Genomic DNA, 23545 nt, shown 5'->3' with positions numbered 1-23545 from the left:
TAAGCGAGTAGGATTGTTTGAACCTAAAGAAATTCCTAAATATCTCTTTGTATGCCAACTGTAACCGTTCAATGCTGTTCTCGTTAAGCAAAAGACTCAGATATAACCGCTGAGTGTTATTGCTGAATGCCAGTATTCTTCTCCGACATTACCCTGACAATTATGCTAAACTGAATTGGACGCTGTAGGCTGCCGGCGGCCTAAGACGGAAGAGGCTAAATTGGGTCGTGTACATAAAACGTCTAGCAAAAGGCAAGGGGGTAGCCTATGAACAACATGACATACTTCACATCTGAAAGAAGGTCGCAGCAAATATTATCACAACTAAAGTATAGCAAGTTTCCAAAGGTATGGTATGGTATTCCACTTATTTAATTGGTATAATGCTTTTAATTTGACCTCTTAAAATAAGGCAGTAAACATAATTTCAAATGACCTCATAAAGGTATTGTAGGAGAAAGGATATAGAACGCACATAGTACGTTCTGGAGTGGAGGCCGCGTACTGAAAAACGCAGCGTGGGACGTCCACCCACAAGGTAGACATCGTAAAGGTAGCAGGAAAGCGCTGGACGTAGACCTCTACCAACAGGGCAACATGGAAAGCATTGGGGAAGGCCTATGTTCAGCAGTGGACGTCCTATGGCTGAGATGATGAGGAAAAAGCCGTTGGAAGTAGGCCGTTGCCAACCAGCAGATCTAGAAATTATTGGAGGAGGCCTACGTCCTGTGCCTGGAATAATTTGATGATGAAACATAATTTACATATTATTATCCCAGCTATAAATTAATGTCTGAGAAGGAAATAATCCAATATTCCAAATGAAACATAAATAGGAATCTCATATTTAAAATGTGGGATTCTTCGCGATTAATTCTGAATCGCCATCGTCCCAATCTTGGACCAAAACTGAAAATGTCCCATTCGCCACCTCCAGTGCTCAGAGACGCAAATGTTCAGAATGAACTGGGCGACTGAAATGATGTCATTGAAGTAATTTGTCTTAGGCACTGACATATTAAACATTCTAGAGACGTCTGTAAATTAAAAGATGGAGAAAGGTTGATGTGAAATAAAAATAAATTAAAACCATCGAATCACCAGATTAAAGTAACGAAGAAACTAGTCAATAAACTGGGCCCACGAAAGAAAACTGTTAAGAATGAAAATTACATTTGAAAATAGGCTTTTTATAAACACTCACGTCCCGGTTTTACTTTATCCCTATCGCTGCTTCGGTCGGGAAAATTTCATTAACAATCATACCTCCAACATAGCAGGTTTCCCCAAAGGCAATGAATGTACCAGTGCTGAGAAGAAGCAGCGAAACTCAGTCAATATTGTCAGCCTCTTTTGAGACTATGTACACGATCTCATTCTTCTTCTCTTCTTGTCGTGTCAACAACAAACCTACACAGTGTCAGCCCAAAACTCAGCTACAAGAGTGGCGTTGTCAGTAGCTTTCATTAAATCTTTCTGCGTGCAATTTTCGTGTCATGTAGGGCACGACATCGTGTGCTCACAACCGCACTTGCACTCCAAGTTGGAACTACCTGAACAGATTGTCCTTATTACAACCGACCTGCTCCTCTTTATAAGGGCAAATATTTTATTCTCTATCTAATCCTGACCTTAAAGCAAAAGGATCCGAATAAAATTGGAACTATAAAAAAGGGAGGTTTCAAATAATTTACTTTTCCTTTCAGTTTACACTGATTGCGGGTAATATCGCAGAAAAATGCCCCAAATTCCTCGATTGGGATAGGAAACGTTTATAGACGGTCAATCATTCACCCGCTTTGAGGCAGATGGAGGTTGAAATACGCAAAAACCTTTTTTGTGGTTCCCCTGATTATTTTGCGGTCGGTTGATTAAAAGCCTTTGCCCAGATTCCAGGCAAATATTGGGGGATAAATTATAAAGCAATGTTGGACCGTTTCGACAGAAGGTGTAGATTGATAGCGAAGTTTTGGATGATTTATAATTTTAATCAGTTTAAGAAAAAAAATCAATAAAACTGTTAATAAACAAAAGCAAATATATATTTTTTACTGTCCCAAATCGTATTCTATGGAAAAATACTGTACTTAGATAATTATTTTTGTGAAACATTCCAGATATTGGAATTCATATTCTGCTATTCTGGGAACCATTGATGGAAACTGATTACTTTGGAATGTTTTCTGGAAACACGACTCTTCAAAAGTGATAGATTAATTTGCTGCGAGTCTTTCTGCAGTTGATTAATTAATATGACTAAGAAACGAGTCTTGATTTAGCTAAGTTCAAATATTGAAGAAGATATTAAATTGGATTTGGAAGGATCTTAAACGTAACAAGATTGAGGTAGTATTAATACAAATGTTAGTTTAGTAGTAAGATAGCCTTAGTTCGATCCCCGCCAACCATTTTGTGGTAAATCCACTCTTATCACAAGTAACTATGTGTAGTTTAGGATTATCAATTATTGCTAATCCTATATATTGTTTTAAACTTTCATGGTCACTAACATAATAATTATTATTGACAGGATTGCTACCATGTAGGTACCTACCTTAGTTTTGAGTTTACAGTGCCGAAATATCGGAAACTCAAAATTAAGGTACACACGCCCACACTGTTAACTATCCATTTCCGTTTTTGCTCTCGCTTTAATCAAATGGCGATTCTTTGCGATAGAACGAGATGACATGACATTCAATGGGCAGTTAACACTGTTGGCGATAGTAGGTACGTACATGATAGGCAATCCCGTCCATAATAAATTATTTTGCTAATCCTAAACTTTTAGCTACTCTAACGCTAGATTATTTATTAGTAATTAGTTACAGATTACTTTGCAGTTGCACCATCTTTCTTTAACTTTGACAAACGTCAAAAATCTGTCAAACCCCATACAAAAAGCACCGGTTGTTATTATTACGGGTTAAAATAAGATGGTGCAAGTGCAACCCAGCCTTATTTAAAAAAACATAAATCACACTTTGAATGTTAGGCTTGTCCATGAGTCACATGTTCACACATTTTTAGGGTTCCGTAGCCAAATGGCAAAAAACGGAACCCTTATAGATTCGTCATGTCTGTCTGTCCGTCCGTCCGTCCGTCTGTCCGTCCGTATGTCACAGCCATTTTTTTCCGAAACTATAAGAGCTATACTGTTGAAACTTGGTAGGTAGATGTATTCGGTGAACCGCATTAAGATTTGGATGCAAAAATAAAAAAATAATAATTATTATTATTTACTTAGAACTGAAACTCAAAAAATTTTTTTTCATCAAACACATATGTGTGGGGTATCTATGGATAGGTCTTCAAAAATGATATCGAGGTTTCTAAAATACTTTTTTTCTAAACCGAATAGTTTGCGTGACAGACACTTCCAAGGTGGAAAAAAGTTGGTCCCCCCCCCTCTAACTTCTAAAATAAGAAAATGAAAAATCTAAAAAAAACATGTGATGTACATTACTATAAAAACTACCAACGAAAATTGTTTTGAACGAGATCTAGTAAGTAGTTTTTTTTAATACCTCGTAATCGTAAATCGTAAACAGCTTATTACCGCGTAATCTTTCATACTAATAACTTAAATAAAAAATAATAATTTTAATTTCATAAATCAATGGTACGGAACCCTCGGTGCGCGAGTCCGACTCGCACTTGGCCGGTTTTTTCCTTTCTGTCTTTTTTATACAATAAAAACAGAACAAAATTAGTAACCTAACTTGAGGGGTTTATTAGTTTACTAGTACTACCGTGTAAGTTGTGCCTGTTACCTTTGTACACTGTATTATTATTAAATACCAATTCTGGTTTGTGAGTTTGAACCTACCTAACTTACTATCGTGAGGTTCTATTAACCCCAAAATGTCGACGTCCTTGACCAAACTAACAACCCCATCCCCAAACCCACCCAGCTATGTTCGTTTGTTAAGGTGTGCCTCGAAATAGCAGTGTTTGAACGCGATATAAATTGCTTTTACTGGCCAATATTTTGTTGGCTTTAACCCTTTATTCTGGATATTGAATACTCTTTATTAGTATAAACCTATGCGCAGTTTTAAGATAGGTCCTACTAATGCTGAGGTGCGTGGCCTTATCTTTAACCGTAACCATAACAACCCACTAAATATCTACAAAATACAGTTAGTGAGTTATGTGGAGATTTTTACCTACTTGCTAGTTACTTTTTGGACTACTATTTAAATTATCTAAAAATAATAATATAATTAAGAAGTCTATTTTTTTAAAATTATTTTCTGTTTTTTGTCCTAAATACAAATTATCTCAATATTTTACGTATTTTTACTTCAGTATTTTACTTATGACCACGGGGCTAACTCGACCATCTTAGATATTTTTTTATTTACAACCAAAATGGATCCAGTAAAATTGAAATTGTAAATGTAGATTTATCGTAAGAAGGTGGTATTTTGACGCATAATTTCACCCATAATCTCCAACCCTTTACTTCCCAAAAACCTTCAAAATATTCTGTTATTTACATCTTCTGCAATCCACGGGATCCCGCGGTCCCCTACAATCCCGGATTCCCGGATAATGCGGCATCGATCCACAGATAAAAGTTCGCTCCTTCGGGAAATCTCACTTCTTTGTTGTTGGCTAAAATGAAACTATTGCAGTAGAAGTTGGAGGTATTATGTTCACGATGTTGCAAAGTTTCTGGATTGGCGGTCTTTGCGGGTGGAAATTGGAACTAATGAAGATATTTCAAGAATGAGATAAAAATGTTAGATTAGGTAGGTAGTTCAGTCAGCGTCAATTAATAATAGTTTGTGACACCCAAAGTGGCCAAAATGTTGATAACACAACCTTATGTTGCGAACTTATTGGCCTACCTACTTACTTACTAATCGTATCTGTAGTTTATTTAAAGTACCTGTCTAAATGACAAGAAATAAGTAGTGCAAGGATTTACCTACCCATATAGCTTTATTTGGGACGTGTATAAATGCCATTATAAAGGCCTATACCAGTAACTATATTAATAAATAGTCCCCACGAATTCCTTCTTCAGCTTCTTTTTTTTTAATAGTCCAACTTTAATTAACTAAAAGCTTACTTAATTTTAACTAAAATGAAGTTAATAAACCTTTTACAAAGTAGTTTTTCAAGACCTCCATAGTACTACGGGACAATGACAGTCGCAGTGAATAATCGCGAAAATGGTCTTACAAAAGTGGAATTAATTTAAACAAGAGAACACTACTAGTGCTGTGCTGTAACAGTTACATTGTGACTATCGATGTTTCCATTTTAGTTTAATTTGTTATTAGAATCTCAATCACATTTTTCTTAGTCTGCTTTTTTTACCTATAACTTTTTAACAATATTCTAAACGAAACCCGTAAAATCTATCATGAAAATTTTAACGATTGCCTTTAATTTCTATTCAAACGATCGTTAATTTTTATTTTGCAACTACTTATTGAGGCCGCATTTAAAAAAATAAATAAAATAAAAAATTACTTTGTTGACCATTGGAAATAATTGGGGAAGGCCTATGTTCAGCAGTGGACGTCTTATGGCTGAAAATAATGGTGATGAAATAACTTTATTGACATAAAAACAAGTAGGTACAATATAAAATTGCGAAACCCCTGACTCCTGTCTGTGCTAGGTGTATGTACCTGTGTTACAGGAGCCAGTGCCCACACTCAAGTCAGGGAACATTATAATGTACTAAATAAATCATTAATTTGTTTATCAGAATTTTATTTACTTTACCTATTCAGACTATTTAAGACTACATTAAAGTCCATAAGACAATATACCTACATCCAAATTATTGACGTTTCTTCTCTGTTGCATTAGAGTTAGGGCATGTAATATCGGAAGGTTTTCAATTCCGATATTGGATTCCGATATTAGATCTCAATATCGGAATTCCGATATTAATATCGGAATTGAGTTCATATGCTATTATAAAATTAATATTTGGTAATATTCGTAAGAATTCTGGATTGTTTACAATAAAATAATGATTTTAATCAATATCTTTAATTTGGTACAAAACAGCACTTCATAAAATTGAAGTATTTTAAAACTATTTTTTACGTTATGGGTATCTATTGCATTTGGTGTTTTATTTGACAAGAGGCAAACGAGCAGACGGATCACCTGATAATGAATGGTTACTGATAATGAGCCTATATGGACTAGCACATAATTAAAGTGTTTTTATAAAATCGCAGGTATCAAACAAACTTTTACTCCTTCATTATATTACCCTGTTTTATGTTGGCGGAACGAATTTTAGAGTCATTCAAATCACGTGTTACAAAAATTGTAGAGAGTGGTAAAAAACTTGAATATGCTTGTAATTTGTTCCTTTTTGATTATCGATGTACAACTCACAAAACCACTAGCCAGCCATATGTCAGCCATAGGACGTCCACTGCTGAACACAGGCTCCGATGCTGATTTTCACAATGGCCGGTTGGTGGCGGCCTGCATCCAGCGCCTTCCTGCTACCTTTATGAGGTCGTCGGTCCACCTTGTGATTATGAGTCCTACGCTGCGCTTTCCGGTACGTGGCCTCCACTTCAGAAACTTGCTGCGTCATCGTCCGTCTCTTTTGCGTACTAAGGCAGATCCGTTGGAAGATCTTATCACAATGCTCGAAGACCTTAATCGAGTTTCCCAACAGATAGGCCTTCGGATGAATATGGAAAAAACGAAGCTTATGTCGAATGTCCATGTTGCTCCTTACCCAGTTTCGGTTAGGAGCTCGATTCTCGAGATTGTTGACAAGTAAGTATGTCTATCTCGGACAAACGATCAGCTAGGTAGTTAGATGCAATTTCGAGAAAGAGGTAAATCGTCGAATACGAAGACAAAAGTCTTCAATTAGTGTGTGTTACCAGACCAGTGATGATATACTGCTTGAAAACGTGGCATTTAAATATAGGGCACAACGTGCAATGGAGAGGAATAAGCTTGGTGTTTCTTTACGAGATCCAATCAGAAATGAGGAGCTCCGTAAACTAACTAAGGTCGCTGACATAGCCCGACAGATTAGCAAGCTGAAGTGGCAATGGCAGGACACATAGTACGCAGAACTGACGGTCCATAGTCCAGTAAAATTAATGTTTGAAAGGGAGTTGAGATGTCGTTCTTTGTTGACCAAGCACCTATGGCAAATGCTTAAATTGATTTAGAACAAGTTAAATTAACCATAAATAGTAAAGATCTTAAAATATTTGCAGTGGAACAAAAAGTGATGGTGAGAGACATGAGAAAATCATTGGTCTTTGCCTATCATGTACTTTGGGCTTTGTGGCAGGTTGTGGCGAGTTTAAACACTTTGTTTAAAATCTCAATTAAAACTTTTATCTGATTCCGATATTACGATATTGGGTCGCTCAATATCGGAATTGAAATATCGGATCTCGCAGTCCGAGATTCCGATATTACGAGATTCCGAGATTCCGATATTCATGCCCTAATTAGAGTTGTAAACTATCGACACACACACATCACTAAGCTCAACTGGTGATTTAATTAACCGTCTAATGAAGTGGCGCCCACTAGTGCTGAGCTCTTTAAACTTCGCTCTTATTTTAGCTGTTTTTCGTGGAATTTATTAGCATTTTTTGGTGAAAAGTTTTACGTGCCGTCAAGTGTTTTGGTATGAATATGCTGGTTTTGTGTTACATTGAGTTTTTTTTTAATAATGAGCTGTCTTGCTCTTAATAACATTTTGAATCAAAAGTGGTACTTGAGATTTAAGGTTAATAAGATTTAGCATCTGGACGGTTTGAGAATGAAAGGCAAGAACTTGCCGGTTCAGTTGAAATTCAAAAAATCAATATATACCAATTTTCAGAACTCCCGTTAAACTATCTAGATAAAAATACCGAATAACTGGACTAGCAGCGGCAATAAAATAGAAACTTAAAGTTTTTTTAAGGACAAAAATTGTCAGAAACGACGATATTGATTTTCTCAATATCATCTACATCCTGTGCTTAATCGACTTTATTTATTAGAACGTAGAATTTGTATTGGCGTGAAATTGTCATCTTTGTTATTGGTATTCAGTGAGTGCCATGATCGGCAAAACAATACGCTAACGAGCGCTGTTAATTATTCAACCGAAGTCTTTAATTAATCGAAGGTTTGACAACGCTTTGACTAATCAACTGCTTTGAACAAAACGATTGTTTGTGATGCAGCAGCTAAACAAGGCTTGGGAGTGAGTTGTTGACAACATGTAACCGTTCGGTCAGACTATAGGTAGGGATGTTATGGATTATGTAGTTTCGGATATAGGAATAATGTTATACCGGTTTCGGTACCGGTTACGGATATTTTTTTATTTCGGATATCCAAAAGTTTCGATTACGGTTACGGATATCTGTGCTTTAGAATTTGCAATACTTGTCCAACACGGTTCATTCATGGCTGCACACTTTAGGTACATCGAATAAAAAGTAATAAAATAATAAAAATTGATACTGGATGGCATTATAAAGGTAAATCAGGCTGTTATGCCTTTACATAATGCTATACAAAAAACAATTTAAACTGCCTACATCCGAAACTTTTGAATCAGTTACGGTTACGGTTTCGGATATTTTTTTATTTCGGATATCCGAAAGTTTCGGTTACGGTTACGGATATCCATAGGGGAACCGTGATAACATCCCTGCTATAGGTCTAGTCAAGTCAGTCAGTGCTTGAGGTATGGGAGCGGCTCGGGAGGAACATTGACGTGACAGAGTATTTGAAGCAGATCTGAAGTCTCGCTGACGTCTCGCATCTCATAAACTTTCCTATACCATAGGCATTAAGTTAAGCGCCTATAATACTGACCAACGACATCATAAAGGTAGCAGGAAGGCGCTGGATGCAGGCTCCTACCAACCGGGCAACATGAAAAGCATTGGGGAAGGCCTATGTTCAGCAGTGGACGTCCTATGGCTGAGATGATGATGATGATAAATACTGAATTTGTACCTGCACTAGTTACCCTAAAATAAGCTCTACCTTAGGAACTTGAAAATAAGTCATTGGTAAACAATTTTTTACTTCCTTACAACAAATTAATCGACCCAAAAACAAATCTTAAACTTGTTTCTTCCCTAAAAACTTGGCCATAAAGTTCATAATCCCAAAACGTTAAACTACTTACAAATTAACCCTTTGGTTTCCGGGCGGAAAGCGAAAGAGATGCCTTTCAATTTTAATTAAGACGAAAATATTTTATTCATCGTCCTCAAGCAAAAGTCGTTGGTGCGGAAACTCAAAAACGGCGGAATAATTTCTGAGACCGCTGCTGCCATTGGCAGGGTTAAGATTAAGAACGCAGATGTTAAAAATTATGAAAAGGCCTTTTTAAATAAGTTAATAGATTTTTGCCTTCACGGTCTTAGGGCCCTCGCCCACGGCGACTTTTTGTAGCGATGCAGTGATGCAGCGTTTCTGTCGCACGTTCGCATCGATACGGTCGCAATGCGGTCGCTAGCTGTGGCCTTAAAATACAAAAAGTATTTTAACAAGGGCGAAATAACTCAACTTTCACACCTGATTTTGGCTTTAATCATGCTGATTCATCATCATCATTATAATCATTAAAATTTAGTCTCCACTGCTGCACAAACACGACCCTTTATATACCACCAGAGGTTTGTCACCTGTCATCCGCTTTGCAATGGAGGGAAGTCGAACCTTAATTTCGAACTCCTCCTATGTTCTTCTGATTAATTTCGTTGCGCGTCCTAACCCCGGGACAAACTTGACCTTCATTGGTTGGATTTTTATGGCGGTAAACTGTAGATCCTGGCTACACAGAAGTTGCAGTGGTGGGAACGAGAGGTGGGAATAGTCCCGTATACCACTAGAGGCGTTTGCCCTACATTTATAGGCAAAGCCTAAACACCTACGCAGGACAGACGGGTTGAGTAGACCTGATATTCGTAAAATTCCTTTTTAGGGTTCCGTAGCCAAATGGCAAAAAACGGAACCCTTATAGATTCGTCATGTCTGTCTGTCTGTCCGTCCGTCCGTCTGTCCGTCCGTATGTCACAGCCATTTTTTTTCCGAAACTATAAGAGCTATACTGTTGAAACTTGGTAAGTAGATGTATTCTGTGAACCGCATTAAGATTTTGATGCAAAAATAAAAAAAAAAATAATAAATATTGGGGGCTCCCCATACTTAGAACTGAAATTCAAAAAATTTTTTTTCGTCAAACACATACGTGTGGAGTATCTATGGATAGGTCTTCAAAAATGATATCGAGGTTTCTAAAATACTTTTTTTCTAAACCAAATAGTTTGCGTGACAGACGCTTCCAAAATGGAAAAAAGTTGGTCCCCCCCCCCCCCCCTTCTAACTTCTAAACTAAGAAAATGAAAAATCTAAAAAAAACATATTATAATGTACATTACTATAAAAACTACCAACGAAAATTGTTTTAAACGAGATCTAGTAAGTAGTTTTTTTTAATACCTCGTAAATCGTAAACAGCTTATTACCGCGTACTCTTTCATACTAATAACTTAAATAAAAAATAATAATTTTAATTTCATAAATCAATGGTACGGAACCCTCGGTGCGCGAGTCCGACTCGCACTTGGCCGGTTTTTTTATATCTGTACTTGATAAGCTGTCTACCGATTAAGCTTAGCGGTTAACAATAATTCCACAGTAGATTCCATCCATCCTATTTCACCTCAGCACTTCAGATTGCCCTTAAATTATGCACGCTACCTTCCCGGTCACTTCCTTCCCACAGAAATTTCCCGGGAAAAGTGTTCCCAGAAAACACAAAGGTTGAACTAATGGGCTATTTTGCGGCAGGATTTAACTTGCACCAAACACAAAGTAATCTCCCATTCATTTCCTGTTCCTGTTTACAAATGTAACCCATTTTACCCGATTTTAGTACCCGATAAATAATTCAGCTTTGGAAAACAGTTCTAAATCTAAGGCTGAGTTGCACCACCTAACTTTGACCGTAACTATGACGATAACCGGTGCTTTTTGTATGGAGTTTGACATATGTACTTTTGACGTTTGTCAAAGTTAAAGTAAGATGGTGTAACCCAGCCTTGTCAAATACCTGCCTTGTCTAGCATAAAAAAAAGCCTAACTGGTGTACTTGTATACCTACCCAAACAAAAGTGCAAAGCTAATTTAAAAAAATACAAAAGTTACGCCTGTTTTCACCATCAATCCCTAATTTTTAAGTGACCCCTATGGTAACACATAACAGGCATTTTGTTTTCATAGGGGTCACTTAAAAATTAGGGATTGATGGTGAAAACGGGCATTAGAAGCACAAAATTATAGGTAGTCTTATCGCCTTGGTGAAAACGGGTCTTCTGAGGAACCCAGGAGACAGTTTTTTGAGACATGATTATTTTAAATTCGGTTATCGTTATATATATCGTTATAAATTATCGTTATTTCCTTATTGACATATTTTATATTGTTTCTATCTTTTGAGTTAAATTAGGAAGGAAAAGTTAGGTTCGGTTTCTTATCTAAATAAGTACGAGTCGACTGATTTATTGTCATAAAGAAAAACAAATCCTCAAAACCTTTAAAGCCTAAACCCAGTTTCAAAACTCAATTCCCTTCCCTCCTTTTTTCAACAAAATCTGAATTAAATGTAATCCCAGAGTGTTCGATAATTTGATATTGAATCTACCAAGCGGTCAGCGAGGATTAGCAGAAGTTTGAAAGTTTTAATTGAGGCCTTCATTGTGGGAATGAAAAAAGCTCCTCAATTTTAGAGAAGGAAAATAATTTGAGATTGTTTAAGAAGCATTCATTTTTGAACAAAAATATCTACATAGAACTGTGCCTCTACCATGAGTTGCCATCGAAAACTTGTATTCGTATACTACAGTCGATAGAGTTTAAACGTGGATCGATGAAGTTTGCATTAAAATCATACCATGAGTTCAATTACCGTATACTTTACTCGCCAGCGACAATTCGATGGTTTTGTGATGTCATGTTGGTGAACATGTTAACGTATCCAACTTCACACTCTATGAATGGATGAATGAAAGAACGAATGCCGCTCCTTTCTAACTATATAGAAAAGATAGAGTAGGAAATAACAAAAATGTCAAAAATAACACTGCAAAATTTAAGTGTCCTAGAACAGTGCTTAAAGCTGAATTAACATGATGATTTTAAATTTGTATTGTTTATTTCTTGTCATTGCGACTTTGACGCAGCTGTTGTCATGACAACAGATAACAAAACATGTTTTGTTGAAGGATTATTGATGAATAATTTTCCACAAAAAATTGGATTTTAACCACGATAGGAAAATGAGAACCTGCGCCTATCCGTTTAAACCGATTGTAGAATTTATGGAAAGGTTCGTTCGTTCGTTTCAGCCAAATGACGTCCACTGCTGGACAAAGGCCTCCCCCAAGGTTTTCCACAATGAACGGTCCTGCGCTGCCCGCATCCAGGCTCTTCCCGCGACCTTTACCAGATCGTCGGTCCACCTAGTAGGAGGCCTGCCCACGCTACGTCTTCCAGCCCGTGGTCGCCACTCGAGAACTTTCCTGCCCCAACGGCCATCGTCTCTACGAGCTATGTGCCCCGCCCGATCCTTATGGAAAGGTAAGTTAGGTAAAAATAAATACTATGTACTTAGTGGAGGAATTTCGAAATTAAACGAATAATTTTGAGCTGGTTTTTTTTGGAGAAATACAACCTTTCCAGCAAAACTTCCACGTGCCTAGCTAAAATTCAGTAATATGAGTGCTAGATTTATATTTTCTAGATACAATAAAGTTGTTTTTCTATAGATATGGCGATCTGAGTATGCCCAGATGAAGTAAAACGTCGTATGGCCATAACCAGAACTGCGATGGAGAAGTTAAGGAAGTTATGGAGGAATCGCAACATCACCAAAGCCACCAAAGTTAGACTTGTGCGAGCGCTTGTATTCCCCATCTTTCTTTACGCAACAGAGACATGGACAGTACGCGACTTGGAAAAGAGGAAGATAGATGCCCTAGAGATGTGGTGCTGGAGAAAGATGCTCGGGATATCATGGACAGAGTTCCGTACCAATGTGTCCATACTCCAGGAGCTCGGTGTCACTCAGCGTTTATCAACCGTAGTACAGTCGCGCATACTGCAATACTTCGGACATGTCTCGAGGCGGGATGACAACTCCATAGAACGACTGGTCGTCCAGGGAAAAGTCGAAGGAACCCGATCGCGTGGCAGGTCACCAATGCGCTGGACCGACCAAGTGAAAGCAGCAGTGGGAGACGGCTTATGTGACTGCACCAGACAGTCTGCCAATAGAGAGAGATGGAGGGAGATCGTGCGGAGAGTTGTATCCGCCTCTACAACCGATGTGTACAACGCCTCAACGTGACCACGACCGCTCTGCCAAGAGCGTAACGAATAAGAAGAAGACCTACCTTATTATTGTAAAACTTAAGATATTATAATAAATTAAATACATTATATTGTTTTAATCTTTCATGGTCACTAAACATACATGGTAGCAATCTCGTTAGTAATAATAATTAAGTAAATACATATCCTACTAATATCCTACTTAATATTAAAAATGCGAAAGTTTGGATGTCTGGATGTTTGTTACTCTTTCACGCAAAAACTACTGAACGGATTTTGATGAAACTTTACAGTATTATTGTTTACTAGCTTTCCGCCCGCGGCTTCGCCCGCGTGGAATTTTGTCTGTCACAGAAAAACTTTATCGCGCGCGTCCCTGTTTCAAAAACCGGGATAAAAACTATCCTATGTCCCGGGACTCTATGCCAAATTTCATCAAAATCGGTTGCGAGGTTTAAGCGGGAAAGCGTAACAGACAGACAGACAGACAGAGTTACTTTCGCATTTATAATATTAGTTGGGATAACCCAGATTAACATATATTGTTTATAACCCAGTTAACATATAGGCTATAATTATGACGATCTGTGACAAACTAAATTTCACGCGGACGAAGCCTCGGGCAAAAGCTAGTTGAAAATAAAATGATTAATTTTTATTGACTATTTATTTCACAAAACCTAATACAAATACACAGACTGATTAAAAACAAAAGTAAATTTCAACTTATGAAAATACATAATATTCATTGTCGGATTAGCTTTCTATCATGATCTCGTAAGGCTGCGTTTCCACCAGAGATGTGTGAGGATGCGTAGCGAAGGATGTGTTTGTAAAGAACCAATAGAATCGCTTCATTTACCTCGCCTCGGTCAGCACATCTCTGGTAGAAAAGGCTCAGGCTGAACAACACTAATGAGCATTTTCAAATCTCTGCTACACATCCTCGTACGATACATTTTCCTCGCACAGCTTTGGTGGAAACCCGCACACATTTTCACAGCACAGCTAGACATCTTCGCACGACACAATTCCCTCGCATATCTCTGGGAAACGCAGCATCCTCTCCCTCCCCCAAGGATCTCCACAATGTGCCCGCATCCAGGTTCTTCCCGCGACCTTCACCAGATCGTCGGTCCACCTAGTGGGAGGTCTGCCCACATGCTGATAACATGTTCCATCGTAATAAACTTCTTTCCGACATAATTTAATAAAGAAAACACCTAAAATGACCTAAAACCACAATTTTATTTTGCTTTTCACACGTCAATAAGCCAGTGAGTTACGTTACTGTGACAGCTAAGGTATTTTTCGATGACATCTTTGAAAATTGCAACTCATGGTAAGTTATTTGTATGAAACTTAATAAAAACTTTGGTCGCTATCGTATTCATTTAGATAGGTTTTTTACCTAACGATTTGAGATGAACTCATGGTAGTGATTTTAGTTTTGCTGTGGTTCAGCTACTAACCGCTAGAGGCGCTGTACAATTTGCCATACATTTTTTTACGCCCTCGATAGCGAGATGCTCGGTAGGTAAACTCATGGTAGAGGCACTGAAACCGACATAATGTTTCTTATAGGTAACAGTGATTGTACAACACAGAATTTTCATTTCATTTTTGATCAAGAAAGGTCACGGGGAGCGCTTTAACTAATTAGAGGCCTATGTAAAGCTGAAGAAGTATTTTTTAACGAAAATGAATAAATAAGTAAGAGTTGCCATATGTATATGTAGCATTTAAGAGACCTCATTATAAGCAACAGTTCGTCGAGTTATTTTTAACAAAATGACTAAACCCAAATAAGGATTATCCGACTGCTAGCCACTGAAAACTGGACACATTAAAAGTTTAAAACTTCCTCATGAATTCTGCTATAAGGCTGCAGACACACTATTCTTGGGAAACCTAAGCATTCGCGGTAACATTCCACGAGTCGGAAATATACTCGGTACGCAAAATTCCTGAATGTTAGAATTTATTCTCACTAAGCAGAATGCGGCTTGCCAACTAATCCTAAATTAAGCAAAGCTTAAACACATGGATACAAGACCACGGATATAAAAAAACGTGTTCTCTTCCTGCTGGTATTGAGTAGAAATACGTCCAAAAAAAAAAAGTAGTAGGAAGGCGCTGGATTCAGGCCGCTACCAACCGGTCATTATGAAAATCATTGGGCAGTGGATGACGTCCTGTGGCTGTAACTCAAATGATGATGATGGAAAAGCTTACCTTAGACCTTCCTCTCACCCTCTTCCCACTGTTCAGCCGTAGCCACGAGTCCCATCTGTGTCTGCACACGGTTATAGTGTTCCAATGGCCGAGACTCACTGGTTCTGGTGAGCAAGTATATGCTCGCCTTATGCATGAGTAAGAAGATACACCTACGTAATATTAAACACTAATACGCCTACCTTGGATCTTCCTCGCACCCTCTTCTCACTATTCAGCTGTAGCCATGCGCCCCATCTGTATATGTTCACTGAACATATTATTATGGTGTTCCAGTGGCCGAGCCTCTTCACTGGTTCTGGCGAGTGGAGGACTCTTCCCATGGTATATTCCTGCCTTACGCACGAGTAAGAAGATACACCTACGTAGCATTAGCCTTACCTTAGATCGTCCTCGCACCCTCTTCCCACTATTTAGGCGTAGCCACGCGTCCCATCTGTGTCTGTACACAGATATGGTGTTCCAATGACCGAGCCTCACTGGTTCTGGTGAGCGGAGGACGCCCGCGCCGCTGCCACAATCGAATCTGAGGACAAGAATATAATTAAAAACCTTCGCTTCTATTCACAGATGATCTATCTGTATAAGACCACAAGTTTCAAACTGAGAGGTCCCGGGTTCTATTCTTAGCGGGGAATTATTTGTGGGTTTGGTTGGTGGTAGGGGCTACCTGGCTAGCTACCACCATCTTATACTATGTATAATATAAGTCTGTCGCCATAATGTACCTAAACAGCATTGTTGTGTTAAAGTAAGATAACCTGTTCCTAAGTGAGGATTCAGGGTGTAACTCGCTTCCACCTTCGACCTGATCATCACTTTCCATCGGGTGATTAAAAAAAAACCTATGCATGCCCCTTTTACAAAACTATTACCGTGACAATTTTCATTCCGAATTAAATTCCGAAATCATTATACTTTTTTACCTACTATCTACTTTGCCATAAATATAAAGATCCTTTACCAATGCTACTTCGTTGCTTATTTTTAATTACCTACAATTAAAAATAATTAAATCCCGCAACAGGATTATTGTGGTAAACCCACTCGTAACATAAGCTTACAACGAGGGGTTAATGGTACTATCACTAATTATTTGTAATTTGCCACAAATTAAAACTGAAACCATGCTAAACGCTTTTCCAAATAAAATTAAACGCCAAGGACACTTACCAACATGATTAATGTCTTCTTTTCTTTTTAAATAAGCAACCATCACTGTATTTGTCAAAGAAGCAAGGCTGTTCATAAAGTACACGTAACTAAACATGATTCGTATGGTGCCGATGACTAGCAATATGTAACTAAAGTAAATAATAAATATGCACGAATTTATCAATCATTGCAATGCAAATCGACCTCTGTCCCAAAGTGTTATGCCTGATAATGTACAAGTTTGAAACTAGATGGAGTTACTGTAGCCACAACAACATCGATCGTCCATTGGTTTAAAAATAGACGTTACTTTCTAGAAATAATAAGAAACAGCACAGTATTTTTAAGTAAAAAAATAGGCTATACTATTTTAGGTATGTATTTGAAAATTGATCTTAATCACGTAGTTTATGATCAATCTCAATCACAAGCAAATAATTAATTGTTTTATCTGTGCTCAAGCTTTCTTACAAATTAATTATGCCTTCAAAACATAGATGGCGCTGTGCTGACTTACACCGCGGTGTCGTTTGTTTTCTTCCCGCCTACTTAAGATTCCGAAGACTTAAGCCTGTCAGTACTTGTACAACCAAGACGAATATGATTCGTCGCAGACATTGCTAGGAAGGTCAAACCGGCCTAGCTTGTCTATACGATCGTTATATTTTTGTAGGGCTGCCTGCTTCTGAGCTCAAGGCAGGCGGCCCCCGGAATACTAAGTAAAATAAGCCTAGGCAACGACACAAAACGCGTCTTATATCATTGCCATAAGTGCTATTTTGCTGAAAAATTTTAGTTTTGTTGAGCTGTGGACTGTATTTACTTCTCAGTACTTCTCACTGCAACTTTTGGGATGCTCATTTGAATTTTCAACCTTTTGCTCAACATATAAAGTTGTAAATCGACTGTACATTCACATAGGGCATTACACAACGGGATAGTCATTAACCATCTAGGCTTACACGTTACTAATTAGGCAGCTGCAACAGTAATGAAGTGAATTAGTTGCGGTTAGTTGTAGCGGAATATGTATGATCCATTTATTTGGGCAGAAATGTTCTGGACAAAAAAACAATTCTGTATTCTTGTAACAAACAATCTAGACATCAAGAACAATCCTTGGTAAGTACAGTAGGTAACTTGCTTCTGAAAATATTGTAACACACACTGAAAATTTGTCTAATTTTAAACCTACCGACAATGATGAGTTTGTTGCGGCATTTCTTCTCAACACACTTTGGCAAATGTTTGTCTCGAAGCGCTGGTATAAAAAAATCATCACTTGTCATGAGACGTTAATTAAACAAAGGTTTCAAGAGTAAGATTTGATAATTTGTAAGAACTAACTAATATTACACATAAATAAAGAAATTTTAATTTCGATTTCAAACGGTAACCACACCTCATCAACTTAGTAGGTAGTTACTTAACAAAGACTGCCCCCTCTTGTTACAATGACATAACGTGCTGCTTTATGTTTTTTTTTATCCACAACGAAGAAGCTCTTGGCCTGCTGTATCTCATCTCACCTGATGGTAAGTGATGATCAGGCCGAAGGTGGAAGACTATGGCGACAGACTTAGGTAAGATGGTGGTAGGCGTGGTAGCTAGCCAGGCGGACTTGGAACAAGCCCTGCCACCAACCAAACCGAACAGAAAATTCTGCCCACTGGGAATCGAACCCGGGACCTCTGCGTCTGAAGCAGGTGGTCTAACCACTAGACCACAGAGGCGGTTAAAATTGGTGTCGTTGCCCATTGCATGCATAGGCATATTTTACTTGGTATTCCGGGGGCCGCCAGCCTTGAGCTCAGAAGCAGGCAGCCCTACAAAAATATAACGATCGTATAGACAAGCTAGGCCGGTTTGACCTTCCTAGTAATGTCTGGGACGAATCATATTCGTCTTGGTTGTACAAGTACTGACAGGCTTAAGTCTTCCGAACCTTATATACGCCCGGAGAAAACAAACGCCACCGCGATGTAACTCCGCACAGCGCCATCTATGTTTTGAAGGCATAATTAACTTGCACGCGAAAGATTGAGATCTGCTTTATCCCGTTCTTTAAAATTAGTTCAATAATTCCAAATTAATTACCTTTTTTTGCATAGTTAAATAATAGATAACTACACCTTCGCTTCTGAAAATGGCACAATAATAAAATATAGTAAACTAAGTGGCACCCAAAATATCTCTAAGCAAAACCTTACGTATTAAGCTAAAACTTAAACAGTGTTCTAAACTTTGCACGGAAGAAGACCGCAATACTATTATACAGGGTGTAGCGAAACTTGTTCGGTTGGGAATGCGTCGCAAAACACGTGTTGACACAGGAAAAAGCACCCCGTATAAATTGCATTCTGACCTCGCATACTGAACCAGGTTGGTGTATTAGGGTTGACTCATCTTATTCACGTTTAAACTTTGAATTTTAGTTCTTTTTTTAGCACTTTATTTTTAAGGACTGCAATTTGAATGGACACATTGAATAAATCTACAGCATTTGATTTATCTACTTTTTTATTCAAAACGAGAAAACTCTTGGCCTTTTTATCACCTGATGGGAATAAATAAATATCCTTGGACATTTACACTGTGCTTCTAGTGCCAAACTAAACAAAGCTTGTACTATGGGTACTAGACAACGGATATAAACATACATATTTTTTTAAGTACATATGTACTTATTATACATAGAAAACACCCAGTCCAATAAAACAAATGTGTTCATGCACACAAATGTTTGTACTGTGCGGGAATCGAACCCGCTACCTCCGGAAAAGTAGTCTGTTTTGAACCACTACACCAAACGGCCGAATCTAGCCGAAGACCCAAGAGCTAGACTGACCCGACACTATACCGAAGATATCCCGGACGTCAGTCTGTACGAGATTAGAATGGCTCTCAAACAGCTGAAGAACAACAAGGCACCGGGTGATGATGGAATCACGGCTGAGCTTTTGAAGGCAGGCGGAACGCCGGTACTGAGGGCTCTTCAGAAGCTGTTCAATTCCGTCATCCTCGAAGGAAAAACGCCTACGACATGGCACAGAAGTGTGGTGGTACTCTTCTTCAAAAAAGGTGACAAAACCTTATTGAAGAATTATAGACCCATCTCACTTCTGAGCCATGTCTACAAGCTGTTTTCAAGAGTCATTACGAATCGTCTCGCTCGCAGGCTCGACGACTTCCAGCCTCCCGAACAAGCCGGTTTCCGAAAAGGCTTTAGTACCATAGACCACATACATACGCTAAGGCAGATTATACAGAAGACCGAGGAGTATAATCAACCACTTTGCCTGGCGTTTGTGGATTATGAGAAAGCCTTCGATTCGGTCGAGACCTGGGCAGTGCTACAGTCTCTCCAAAGGTGCCAAATTGACTATCGATATATCGAAGTGTTGAGGGGTTTGTACAAAAACGCCACAATGTCGGTCCGCCTCCAGGATCGGGATTCGAAACCTATCCAGTTGCAGCGAGGGGTAAGACAGGGAGACGTCATATCTCCAAAACTGTTTACCACCGCCCTGGAAGATGTCTTCAAGCTTCTGGACTGGAACGGATTTGGCATAAATATCAACGGCGAGTACATCACCCACCTTCGATTCGCGGACGATATCGTAGTCATGGCTGAGACCTTGGAGGATCTAGGCACAATGCTCGATGGCCTCAGTAGAGCCTCTCAACAAGTGGGCCTCAGAATGAACATGGACAAGACAAAAATCATGTCTAATGTCCGTGTTGCACCCACTCCTCTGAAGGTTGGAGACTCTACACTCGAAGTTGTCGACAATTATGTATACCTGGGACAAACAGTCCAGTTAGGTAGGTCCAACTTCGAGAAAGAGGTCAATCGTCGAATCCAACTCGGATGGGCAGCGTTCGGGAAGCTTCGCCATATACTCATGTCCGAAATACCGCAGTGTCTCAAGACGAAAGTCTTCGAGCAGTGTGTGTTGCCAGTGTTGACATATGGATCCGAAACGTGGTCGCTTACTATGGGCCTCATAAGAAGGCTCAAGGTCACCCAAAGGGCGATGGAGCGGGCTATGCTCGGAGTTTCCCTGCGTGATCGAATCAGAAATGAGGAGATCCGTAGGAGAACCAAAGTAACCGACATAGCTCGCAGAATTGCTAAAATCAAGTGGCAGTGGGCGGGGCACATAGCTCGTAGAGACGATGGCCGTTGGGGCAGGAAAGTTCTCGAGTGGCGACCACGGGCTGGAAAACGTAGCGTGGGCAGGCCTCCTACTAGGTGGACCGACGATCTGGTAAAGGTCGCGGGAAGAGCCTGGATGCGGGCAGCGCAGGACCGTTCATTGTGGAAATCCTTGGGGGAGGCCTTTGTCCAGCAGTGGACGTCATTTGGCTGAAACGAACGAACGAACGAACGAACCAAACGGCCGACATTTGAATTTATGATCAGGCCCAAAGTGGAAGCGAGCTTTAATTTGAAGGAAAACAGAAGTCTGTTGCCATAACAACAACGTTCACAGTACCTACAGACATTGAGTATATTAGAATTGGCATTGCAATTATTGAAATTATTCAAAACCAGGTTTAAATCTGGGGTAACAATTGATTCCATAAGCCAATAGTTGTGAAATAAGTTACTTATTTTTTATACAAATGCATGTGAGTTTAGTAAGCCTGAGATTTAGAATTGGCAATTCAATGATTGAAATTCATTCGAAAACAGGGAGTAACAATAGTTGTAAAATAAGTAACTTATCTTTTAAAAGATACAAATGCATGCAGCGTAGTAACCCTAGCTAAGTTAGGCTGCACCCACATTATGCATGTCTGCGCGTATAAACAGCGCGAGCCGAGCCTTGTCGCGTCGTGTTGTTGAAACGCAGCTAAACTGGGAAATTGTGGAGGCAGTTGGAAACTTGTTGACTTTGGCGCTATTATGCTGATGTTGTGGTATCCTTTTACGCTTTACGTCATGAATGAAATCGATACCTAGTTGGCTAGAACCTTTTCTTAATGTTTTACTTCAACCACATACTACCAGGGTTCCCACGTCAATCCAGTTTTCGGGATCCAGTAATGCAGGATCCTGCAAACCTGGACTGAATGGACTAACAGGATTAGTCCCATTATTTTATCTTCTCACGTTTCGACGGGTTCTTCCAATGTCTATAAAGTAGCTCAGATGGTGAGAGCAGTCGCCCGGCAACCGAAAGGTCGCGGGTTCGATTCCCACCTTAGGCAATTCTTTTTTTTTTATTATTTAAAATTTCTCAACTCAACGTGGGCGTTCCTCAGCACGAGTGCTAAATAGTCCCCCGATATTTCGTCAAGCTTGCCCGTCAATAGTAGCACGTCGCGCGCGCAGTAAGGCCAAACTAAAGCCCGGTCCGTGAGCACGTAGAATTTTGTCCAATGACCCCTAGCTACCCATCCTTATCGCTCGCGCGTAATTATTGCTGTCGCGACTGTGCGACTGGCACCCGCAGTGAGTGTACGAGCGCGACAGCAACATAATTACGCGCGAGCGATAGGGATGGGTAGCTTGGGGTCATTGGACGGGATTCTACATGCTCACGGACCAGGCTTTAGCTAGATTCGCTATACAGGAGGTGCAGTTACGTGAAAAAGAGGTGGGACTAGTTTAGTCCCGTTTTACTTAAAGCCTAACCTAGCTAGCGAGATCCTGGCTGTACAGGAGTTGCAGTAATATCATAAAGAAGTCCTTAAGCCTATAGGCGCAGACAATCGATTTTTCGTCGGCCGATAGTTTAGTCGGGCAGTTTATCAGTATGGGCATGTAAGGAAGTGCGCACATTACACCGATTTGATTTGGCCGATTCTTCATACAATTTAAAATCGGGCACAACTAAAAATCGGTGGTCGGTTTTTTTAAAAGCCTTTTTTATACTTGCAAAATAAATTGAGTTTTATGAGTTTTCTTACCTAAGTTCCACGTGGCCGTTCCTCAGCACGAGCGCTAAATAGTCCCCCGACAAATCGTCGTGCTCGCCAGTCAGTAGTAGCACGCCGCGCGCGCGCTCGGGCCGCACGCGCAGCCGTAGTCGCACGCGCTTGTATGCGCCCCGAAGCGCGCGCAACGCCAGCCATGATGACCCGGAGAAACGGGGCGTTGACACGTTCAAGTCTGGGGAAGAAGGAGATAGAGATAGAATCTATAATAGTTATTTAATTTTTAGCGTCGCTAAAGTCGCTGACATAGCCCGACGGATCAGCAAGCTGAAGTGGCAGTGGGCAGGGCACATAGTACGCAGAACTGACGGCCGATGGGGCAGCAAGGTTCTGGAATGGAGGCCGCGTACCGGAAAACGCAGCGTGGGACGTCCACCCACAAGGTGGACCGACGACCTGATAAAGGTAGCGGGAAGGCGCTGGATGCAGGCCGCTACCAACCGTGCGATGTGGAAGTCATTGGGGGAGGCCTATGTTCAGCAGTGGACGTCCTGTGGCTGAAATGATGATGAATTTTTAGCGTAAAGAGTCGCATCTCAAACTAATTTGAAAATTATACGTAACTTGAAAAAATCGAACTGCCTAAGGCGGGAAGGTTTAAGGGTAGGTATTCCCAACATTGATGAAACAAACGCGGGCCGTAACAGCGTATTACACTTGAAAATTTCGACGGGTTCATTCAGTGTCTAAGTAGCTCAGTTGGAAGAGCAGTCGCCCGGCAAGCGGAAGGTCGTGGGTTCATTTCCCGCCTTAGGCAGTTCGATTTTTTCAAGTTATTTATAAGAATCTATAATAGATGGAGAGAGAGAGAGAGATACACTTTATTGTATACCACAAAAAAAGG

The 23545-nt window shown here is 39.6% G+C and overlaps 1 protein-coding gene across 1 annotated transcript in view; it reads right to left on the bottom strand.

Moving 5' to 3' along the window:
* The window catches only part of LOC135083168 (pikachurin-like), a 279979-nt gene that overhangs the window by 37881 nt on the left and 218553 nt on the right, over window positions 1–23545 (bottom strand). Inside the window, exons 5-6 of the mRNA XM_063977902.1 lie at window positions 22675–22876; window positions 15982–16126 (exon numbers count right to left, since the gene is read on the bottom strand). Coding sequence (XP_063833972.1) covers window positions 15982–16126; window positions 22675–22876 — 347 coding nt within the window. The remainder of the gene's footprint in view (window positions 1–15981; window positions 16127–22674; window positions 22877–23545) is intronic.

The sequence above is a fragment of the Ostrinia nubilalis genome, chromosome 23 (assembly GCF_963855985.1).
Source record: "Ostrinia nubilalis chromosome 23, ilOstNubi1.1, whole genome shotgun sequence".
Lineage (NCBI taxonomy): Eukaryota > Metazoa > Arthropoda > Insecta > Lepidoptera > Crambidae > Ostrinia > Ostrinia nubilalis.
The sequence above is the reverse complement of the archived record's forward strand: the minus strand, read 5'-3'. Positions and strand labels throughout refer to the sequence as shown.